The 10887-nt window shown below is 35.1% G+C and overlaps 1 protein-coding gene across 1 annotated transcript; it reads right to left on the minus strand.

The window, feature by feature from the left end:
- Positions 1–2021: 2021 nt before the first annotated feature.
- Positions 2022–6731, minus strand: LOC131069730 (glycolate oxidase 1). Its single transcript, XM_058005263.2, has 12 exons — positions 6464–6731; positions 6064–6233; positions 5279–5403; positions 4959–5005; positions 4555–4632; positions 4269–4393; positions 3910–3976; positions 3718–3780; positions 3378–3447; positions 3171–3271; positions 2938–3042; positions 2022–2412 (listed from the first exon to the last, which is right to left on the minus strand). The coding sequence occupies exons 2-12, from the start codon at positions 6198–6200 to the stop codon at positions 2227–2229; spliced, it is 1104 nt and encodes a 367-aa protein (XP_057861246.1). The 5' UTR covers positions 6201–6233; positions 6464–6731; the 3' UTR covers positions 2022–2226.
- Positions 6732–10887: the final 4156 nt, after the last annotated feature.

A 10887-nucleotide genomic window follows, 5' to 3' on the forward strand; every position in this document is an offset into this window, starting at 1 on the left:
TTGATTTGATTTGAAATGAATATGCAATGACTAGGTAAAATGGTATAAAATTGACATTATTCATCATAATCAAACAGATACAAAATTGGAAGTTAACACAAGTAGAAATTTGGAAATGAGATACAGAGTAGGCTGCATGTATTTTATGTATAATAGAGTTAGGAATGGAATCTATAGGTGATCTAAGGTACAAAGCACAAGGCAAAGGGTCATTAACGATGATCTAGCTTAACCATGGCCCACTCCAAACTACAATGTGTGATGGAAGGTAGTGTACTAAAACACTAATGTCAAGCCACTAACCATTTCGATACATAAAAAACATTCAAATAATGTATTTCATGATACACACAATTGGAATAAAGATAAAGAGAGAACACTGAATTGTCAAAATTGTATGTGTTCTCATCATATGTATGTCAAGTGTGTATGTATATACATTCTAAAGGATATATGATAAAGCTTCTAACCACACGAAGTTTATAAGAGGAGATACATACAAAAAGGTGCATACAACATTTAAGCATATGCATTAAACATTTAATAAGAAAACAAAAATCCATCTAGTTGTCTTGTTTTCCATGTTACTCTCCTTATGATGTAAAAACTTAATAGTAAGAGAAATAAACTCATGAATTAGTACATCTAGCTAATAATTACTAACAAAAACAAATTTCAAAGTAAATATATCTATACTCAAGGATTTAAGGCTTTCACAATCCATAAAGATCATCAAAAAAGTTTCTCCAAAAATAGTCTAATTTTTAAGATTAGCATTTTGGATCACTTTAGATGAGTTTTCATTCAAATGAAATTATTGTGTGTTATATTATCGAATTCTTCAAAATGCACCCAATATACTATACCAACTTCAGACTAGGTTATGAACACAAGTGAATTTCCCCCTAAATCTGTTGCCATATCAACCATTTCGATCTATAATTTGACATTAAACATTTAAAATTAAACTATCAATTGACATTATACATTGTAATTAATTTTATTCTTTTTAACTATGCTTTTTATATATTTGTTTGCATACAGTGTACTCAAACCATTCCAAACTTACAGCTAATATGTAATCCTTATCCACTATATCCAAAGCTTCCCAATACTCAATGATAACTTATGTATAATCAATCATTCAGTATCATATAATGATAAATCATATAAAAATGATCAAGATAATCAATCATACAATATCATCATCATCATGAATCATGTAACAAATGATCTAAAATGTTGAAGTGTTCTTAAATACTAGATATGCTTCTATCATTTTTCATCCAATTTATATGTTTTCATACATACTACCCAATAATCAAGCCTACCTGTAAGTTGTAAATTATCTTCTCATCTCCATAAATAATACTTTTCAATTAAAAGTGATAATTTTTTTTTTTTGATTGGTAAAGGCAAAGCCATATTTTGTATTAATTGATGTAAATACATATGATTACCACTGAATTTCAAGATATTCAAAAAACCTCTGCTCTTAAAGAGCACAGAGGTCCCTTCAAAACCAGAACCTTTTAGCTTAAGGTTTAGGCACTTTCCTGAACCATTTAAAGTTTGATAGTCTAGAAAAGTGATAATATTTTGATCTTTTTAAATTCATGGAATTTCTTCAGGGGTGTACTAATGGAATTTGAGGGTGTCTCCCAACACATGTTGGAGACTTTTCCACTTCCCCTGTCTCACCTGTCCCAGAATAGAGTAGCCTATAATTTATCATATGGCTTGAAAACCTTTTTCCTGCATCCTATCATGGTCTCTTGGGTTTAAACAAAAATAATCTCAGTATAATGAATCGAGATCTTTCATGTGGCACTAATAGCCAGCCACATTGGCCAAAGCTGCTAATTTCTTATGAATAACTCTTCCATCAAATGCCTTTGCATTTTGTAAGAATGGAACACAGGATTGAACTCAATTTAGTTGAAGGAATAGTCAAGCCAGAGGCAGTGATCACAACTTTTTTTTCAATTAAGTCACAGTGACACAAATGGAACAAAATAAAATCAAAAGAGAAAAGTTTAACTGGTCAAATATATAAAAGCAAGATAACTACTTCTTACAAGTTGCCCCCTTAAGGAACATTATATCATTACAAGAAATAAAAAATTATTGTCCTAAACTATTTTAGGACACTTGCACAATCAAAAGATACAGACTGTTGCATATGCATTGTATTAATCTACAAATACTATGTGAAAGCAGAGTAGTTCAGAGCCTTGATGAGGATCGAATCATGTCTGTTTCGGTTTGAATGTAATTGCGATTGATTTCCCTCACTGAACAACATCCTGATAAAGCCATTGTAAGTTCAAACTCATCTCGTAGCATTTGCAAAACTTTGCTCACTCCTGCTTCTCCCTCAGCAGCCAAAGCATAAACTACAGGCCTCCCAATCTGCATCCCCAACACAGGAATCTGATGTTAAATTTCTGAATTAAAGAACTTAAGACAAACCCATCTTAGCACATGACAAAATCATACTAATGTAGAAAATATCTGCGTTATGCAGTGATAAAATGAGATCAATTTGCTTCAAGGGATTGTGGTGTAATGGTAATGGGAGCACTCATAGGAGTGTTAGCCAGGTTGAAATCCACCTTGTAATTAACTGCAGGCCATTACTTCAGCAAACATGTGGTGAAGCTATGGCATAACAAACATAGGCTATTATTTCAGCATAAAACAATTTCATGAAGATGCATTCCAGTGTGACCAATTTAACTGTGGGCACATTTCAGAATCTGGTTTCAGATCTGGATGTCATGGGAATGAATAGGAAAGTGAGGGATTAAGACAAATAGATTACTGGCATAATCTAAGAGTAAAGGTCAAATAAACATAGTAATCAAAAGATAAAAAGGAATGGCAGAAGCAACAAGAACCAAGCCCTCATCCAAGTAGCAACCAAAAGATACTTACAAAAATACCAGAGGCTCCAAGGGCCAATGCCTTGAAGACATCTGTTCCTCGTCGAACTCCTCCGTCTAGAAACACTGGGATTCGACCTTGTGCAGCTTTTACAACCTGCATTCAGCCTCAAAATCAAATCATAACCTTGGCTACTCAAAGACATAGGAATTGTTTCTACATCCAGTTAAAATGTTTTTCTATTTATAATACAAATTAGTTAAAAAAAGTGCTGAGTCACACACCTCTTCCAAACAGCTTATTGTTGCTGAAACATAATCAAGCTGTCGGGCTCCATGGTTTGACACAATTATACCTGCTGCACCTGCTTGGATGGCTAGCCTAGCTGCATGATATATAATAACAGACAAAGACAATTATCAACTTGATTTAATATGAAAGAAAATAACAAATTTTCGTAGTTCATCTTTCAAAGGGGTCCAAACACTTACTGTCCTCGGCAGTCAATACCCCCTTTACAAGTATTGGCAACTTGGTAATTGTCTGCAGCCACTTAACATCCTGCTCACAAACCCAAACTAGATATTTAGAACCCTGTCTCTTGCCCTCGTGTTAGGACTTGGAAATTTAGAGAGAAATTTATATTTGTGAACAGAAGTTTCAAGATATCTTTGTAAAATTATAATGGGGCAAGCAAGTTTTCTTAGATTTACAGATGCTTGGGGTAGCAACAGAATGACAAAATTTTCTTTAAGTATAGGTTTGTTTGTTTCAATCATTCAACTAAAAACCTATTTTTCTTTCAAATATCTAAGCTCTACTAATACCAACCTTCCAACTCAATGATCTATCAATTTGACCAGCGACATATGAGGCTAGTCCAGAGTCCGTGCTCTGCAGGAAAAACAGTTATGGAATTAGAAAATAGTCAAAATACTGAAGAAATTTGTTGTTCACATTCAGGAATAACTATGAAAAATTGTGTAACTCTGCAGTAGGCAAGTTTAGAATGTAATGTCATACCTTATCCATCTTCCCAAGATCCAATCCTTCAAAGTTCTTTAAGGTAAGATGTGGCGGCAAAGTAAATCTACATTTTTGATACAGACAAGTTCAGTGGAAGTCAAAGAAGAATATGCAAATAGATATTAAATTTAATTATATATGGCACTTGAGGTTTGTTCAAAATCAATAGGTGATTCAGACAACATCTCCGAACCTGCATGGTTGTTCACTCTCTCTTGATCATAACATTATGTTCTCAAGGATACAGAATCAAATACCAAATGTTATGCTAAAGTAGTATCTTAAAAGAAGACCGTTGTGAATAAAAAGTAGTCTACTATGGATATAGAATGTTAAACTTTAAAGGAATTTCTTACCTGTTTTTTATATCAGCCTCCCTTCGCCCCAGTCTGGGTGTGTCAACTGTGAGTGCAATTGCCTTAAAACCTGCCTTTTCTGCTCTTCTAACAAGTTGTGCCACTACGTGCCTATCCTTGTAAACCTGTTATCAAGATCAAAATTCTTTCTCTTACACCTTCCCAATTTAGTAGACTCTGCCCAAGAGGGCTAAACATACTCTGTTTCTAAGAACCTTAATAAAAACCCTGTATGGAAACAAACTCCATATTCAAAAGGATATGGAAATCAATGTAAGAGACCTACATAGAGTTGGAAGAAGCGGATGCCTGGTCCAGTTGAGGCAACCTCTTCAACACTTGATGTTGCCCATGACGACAGTGTCTACAAAAGATAATATGCTCACGTCAAAAGAACGAAAACAATGAAACCCTACACTGAAGCTATTAACCTTTCAGGCAGCAACCTTGGCTTTATTCTTGAAATTGGGATTCGTCCACAATGTCACAGTTGGTAACTTAAATCTTTTGTGTGCTAGAGAGATTCATGATAATATAAAAGAAGAATGGAACAGTTTAACACTAGAATAAAGCTCTTAATGTTTCTGGATGTAACCATTTCCAGATTTTTGAACAGAGATACATCCAGAAACATTTTAAGCATTACTATGAAACGTGGAAATATCATGAATACAAGGCTAAAGTTCAAACCATTATAGTTCCCGCAGCTGATGCCGCTCTCGCTGTAGCCAACTCTCCTACAAGGCAGAATATAAGACCATTTCAATACTCATCCAAAATTTATCGCATTCTCTTCAGAAAATGGCTATCCAGTCTCTAAGATGCACCAATACATAAATTATGATGTATGAAAGTAACTTATACATTGATGCATTTTACACATCATAGAGGCAGTCAATAGAAAGGGAAGCCTTAAATTTTTTTTTATGTCATGACATATGCTGACAGATCTGAGATTAATAATCATGTTATGCTTATTTTTCACTTAAAAGAGAGAACATAATCCATACCTTCAGGATGAGCCATTCTCTGCATGGCTGTGGGAGCGATCATTATAGGCATCGATATTTTGAACCCCAGCACAGTGGTAGCCATGTCCACATGTGTTACATCAATTAATATCCGTGGACGGAACCTGATACATATTAAATTGAAAATTTTCATTATGGTTTCCTCAAAAGATTGCCAGTGCTGAAAAAGCTGGGATACAGATAGCAACTCATGTGCCCTCATAGCCATAGAAATTTCACATGACAAACCTTAATTCATTACATTCATTATTATTTTGCCTAGATTTCCTCCTCTAAAGTAGCAGTGGGAACCAGATATTATATTGCCTAACCCTTCGTCCAAAACAAGTGCAGCAGTATTTTTCTGAATAAGGATTATGTGCTATTTATTTTTAAAAACGAAAACCATGTCTGATATCTATTCCATGGAAGTTAGGTTATACTTGCTATTTCTCAAACCTGAGAGCACGCCCAAATATAGAAATTAAGCAAAAAGACCAAATTCGTATTTTATACTGTAAAATGATCATCAAACTTCTGGAAAACAGAGCATGCTCAAGGCAAACTAGAAAAAAAAAATTAAAAATTGGAAATAGACCTTTTGTAAACTAAATTTTAAATTCCTGGAATCCAATGGGAATTTAAACAGTTGATTAAAAAGGATAAACTAGAGAAATTATTAATATAAAAGCAAACAAGAATCAAAAGAGAATAACAATAAAGTAGGCTTTCAGAAGGATTCGATAAGAATCAGAAGGGAATAACCAAAAAGGGATTTAGAGTACCTGATCCTTTCAAAAGCACTGCGATTCTCTTTCAAAGTCCACTGATCTTCAGCACCAGAGGCATAATAATCAAATACCATTTTAGGCAACTTCTGCTTTGCCACAGCCTCATACTCGGATACATTGACGATTTCCATCTTTATTCAATACAATTTCTTTCAAAATCAACTCTGTGAAAAAAAGACAAAGCTCTCACATTAAAAATGGATATACAATTAGCAGCCATATCTCAAAACACAACTGTTTTCATTTATGGTATCGATTGAGTTATATCTACAATATAAATCAATATGAATTGCAACAAACTACAGAAAATTTGCAGCAACAGAAAAATTTAGAAAGTTTGACTCAATTTTGCAAGCTAAACAAAATAATATAGTAGAGGGAGCTTTAAGAAAACCTTTGTCTGCTGTGTGAGGAATGGCCAGGCAACTCAGAGATCAAGTACTTTAAGCTAAAAATAGCACCATAACGAATCACCTCATTCACCCATAAAAGAACCCAAAAAAAAAAACTAAAAAACAAAAGATTAAAGTAAATATGAAATAATAATAGATTCCTGTGGATTTCCACAACAGCAGACTTAGCATCTGATAGCTTTGTCAATATATTATGAATTTATTTATCTTATCTTCGTGATGATTGAGCCCTTTTCAACATTGTGGCATTCCGTGGCTGCCAAGTGGCAGCATACAATCTTTACATTATCAGATTTCAATAACTAAATTTGTATGGACACAGATTTATACATCGCTTCTCAACGAACAATAGGATAAGGTATTTATATAATAAGGCGGATTATACTTATCTAAGGCTATGAAAATCTGACCATCCTCAAACCATAGCTATATGTTCTACTTATGATGCTCAAACCATAGCTATATGTTCTACTTATGATGCTCATGGATTATAGGTTTACTATTTTTTATTAAATTAAAATTCTTGTATAGAAAAATAGAAGCCAAGGGTGAAACATGTTTTAAGGTTTTGGATTCTCTTTAATTTGTGTTTTTCATGTGCAATAATAAGTACATGAGTGGTGTGGTTCTATGAAAAGTTGGAAATTAATTAGAATTTTCTAATTCTACATTTCAAGAATTCAAATTCAATCAACAAATTTATCTGGATTAAGTATTATAAGCTTTGCAATCTTATGTATTTTGAATGTCTCCAACACTCTTGGAATGGGTACTTTGCAATAACTAGTGCATGAGTCTAGTGTGGTTCTATGTAAAAGTTGGAAATTAACTACAACCTTCAATGTAATTGCAATTCTACTTTTAAAGAACTCAAATTCAATCAACAAATTTGTTTGGATTACATACTATTGATTGGTGTGTTGGCTTGATGATGATGATAGAGCTGTAATAGGATGTGTGATGACTTTATTTGTGTTGTCATTGATGGCAACCATGTTTTGTTAGTTATCTAAGTCATCTAGACCAACCGGTATAGCCTAACTGGTAGTAGAATTTGTTAGACAACAAAACTGCTAAGTTGCTGACAATCGGTAAATAGGAACAGAGCGATGATCAAGCAACCAGTACGGACGATTGGCGAAGAGTTAGGTGTTGCGGTTTGGAACACATGTTTATGACATTGGCATGTATTTGTGATTGCAACCACACCAGCAGATTCAGAGTATTGAGCAAGTTATGGTTATTTTATCAGTCACAGTCATGAAGAACAGAGAACCAGTATAGCAGAGTCACTTTGATCAGTGACCGGTCGACTTTATGTTATGTTTTTGAGTTATGTTTTGTTTGATCGACATAAGTAAAGTGTAATGAGTGGGAAATTGTAAATAGTGACTAGATTCATTGTACCTAAGGAATTGTTCCAAGGTACTCAACCGACTAAACAAATTTCTTTATTAGCAAATGTAAGATGAATGATTTCAGAGATCTAGAGTGAGAATTTGATCGTGTGGTGGAAGGAGTTAGGTTTTGATGTCTAGTCAGTGATTGAAGTGAGTAGAAGTGGATCTAATCAAGCACAGAGGTGCTTACAACAGACCAGTCAAACTTGTTGTTCCTTAACAGTTGCAACAAGAAAATCCTCTCATAAGGTCACTCCTAACAGGGTACGATAGGATCCTAACAGGTTCGAAGGTTAAAATCCTCTAACCAAGTGACACATTAGCTTGTGTTTTGAAATCCTCTAGCAAGGTATCCCCTAACAGGGTTGGTCCTAATGGGCCTTATTGTAATAGCTCTTAACTGAGCTGAGACACTCTTAATCGGGTGTGCCCCTAACAGGGTATTGTAAGACCTTAACTGGTCAGATCTCTATACTGCAGATAGTTGATCTTTGTGGGTACTAATTCCCACCATGTTTTTTTCCATTTGGGTTTCCACGTGAAAAATCATTGTGTTATGGTTTGCATGCCTTGTTGGATGTTTTCTCATGTGGTTATATTTTCTGCATGCATATTGATTTTCAAGTTGATAAAAGTGGTGATCAGATTTATAAGGTTTTTGCTTGCACTGATTCACCCCTGCCCCCTCTCAGTGCCTTATAATTTTATCAATTGGTATCGGAGCCTAATTCCCTTAACGCTTAACCGCTTGGGAAGGATCCTTAAGGCTATCATGGGGGAAGGTTTAGTGAGTTACAAGGAGTTGTCAAATAGGCTTGCACAATCTGAAGAAGCCTATGATGAACTAAAGGTCAAGTATAAAGCTTCATTGGCTAAGAGAAGAGAGTTAGCTAAGTAGTTGATGAAACTCAGTGAAAATAGTTCATCTGAGGAAGAAAACATTAATGCCTTGGCTAATGAGGTGGAAAAGCTAAATGATGAAAATTCAAATCTGACGAGAGAGTTGGAAGCCCTTACCATCAGGATGAGTCAAGAGTTGGAAGCCAGGAGGACAGCTAAAGACAAAATAAGAGAGGAGCATGAGATCTTTAAGCTGAACCAGGAGATTGGTACCCTGCATGCACATCTTCATGAGGAAAAAGAAGAAAAAGAGGAGATACAAGCTGATCTAGACATGGGAGGAGCATGAGATCTTTAAGCTGAACCAGGAGATTGGTACCCTGCATGCACATCTTCATGAGGAAAAAGAAGAAAAAGAGGAGATACAAGCTGATCTAGACATGGTTATGTCTCTTAGAGAAAGTCTTACACAGAAGAATGAGAAGCTTACCAAGGAATTGGTTGATGCTAATGAGTTATTAGCTAAATATAACAAGAGAATTGTTATGCTTGATGAGCATATTCAATCACAAAGGAAGAAAGGAGAAACACATGGCTTGGGATACACAACCTTTGAACAAGGAGAGCCATCTGGTACTAAGGACACCATGCATGAAGCTAAATCTACACTAAAGACCAAGAAGATCACCGGTAAGAGAACCTACAAACTAGTATGCTTTAATTATCATAAGGTAGGTCATACTACTAATGTTTGTAGAAGTAGATCCAGCTTTAGATGGATATAGACCTAATGCATATGAAGGATATAGGCCTAGTACTTTTGATGGATATTGCTTCAATTGCAACAAGTATGGGCATAGAGTTGTTGAGTGCAGGACAAGAGTGAACAATCAAAGATCTTACATGGATGAGAGGTCTAATGGTAATGGCAAAGATTTTACAATGACCAGAGAAACCCTACTTGGCGGAGACCTTATGTGAACCAGTCTAGTCCATATGAAATGGAGAATAGATGGAATGTGACTTGTTCAATATGTCACAACTATGGTCATGTTGCTATGAATTGTTGGAGAAGAACTGGTAGAGGCAATGCTGGACCCTAGAGAGCATCTAGAATGACATTTTACCATTGTCACAAACTTGGACACCTTGCAAAGTTTTGCAGAGCTAGAATGAACCAACTAGTTAATTAGTTTATTGACCTGAAAGGAAAGAAGGTAGATGTGGAAGAAGTCAGAAGCGAGATGAATAAGACATGGAGGAAGGAAAGTGAGTAGAAACCATCGGAAGACTCCAATTTTTTACCTAGTGTGGAGAATCCCTCATCGGTAAACTAAGCTATGTATGAAGCTTAGGGGGAGCATATTGTAAGATCCATTTCCGGACCCCCTATATGATGTGCGGTAAGTTAAATATGCATGTTTTGATGTTTTGTGATGTTATGAAGTGATTTTGAATCAGTTTCATCTCAAATTGGTAAATTGGATGTGATACGACTATCGGTAAATAATTTTTAGGGTTGAACGGTGATTAGGGTATGTTCAATCACTATTGCATTAAATGTAGTTAGTTAAAGGCAAATAAAAGGTGTTTTCAGTCTCATTTGTCACCTAGCATTTTCGAGAGCATATTTGGAGAGCGACAAAAGCACAGAAGAGCATTTGATTAATACTTTGGTGAAGTTGATAGTGGATTGAGAAGATTTGTGAAAAAGTGAATTGGTGAAGGTGCATTTAGACCAAAAACCCTAGTTGTGAAGAAGTTTAAAGGTATTTCTTTGCAAAATCTGATTTTTTGTTTGTGCTTTCACAATGGCTACACCACACATTGTTGATATAACCAAGAGACCTCGACCGGAATTCAAAAGACATCCTCATAAGTCGACGAAAATTGATCCAACTGGAGCCCTATCTAGCATACCCTATGGTGTCTTGCATATTGAAGATATCTGATATTACATTCATTGCAAACTGGAGGATTTAGGTATATTTGCTATCTTTAATCAATATTGATTACTGTGCAATGAACAAGGAGTGATAAAGGATCAATTCAAAAAGGTTACCGACAAGGGTTTTCATCATGCTGTGAATTTTCTTGATGATTTTGAAGAAGAGCATGTCAGATATGTTTTGAGAAAAATTCATGATCAGTTCATGTGGTTGGAT

Source organism: Cryptomeria japonica, chromosome 11, assembly GCF_030272615.1.
Source record: "Cryptomeria japonica chromosome 11, Sugi_1.0, whole genome shotgun sequence".
Classification (NCBI taxonomy): domain Eukaryota; kingdom Viridiplantae; phylum Streptophyta; class Pinopsida; order Cupressales; family Cupressaceae; genus Cryptomeria; species Cryptomeria japonica.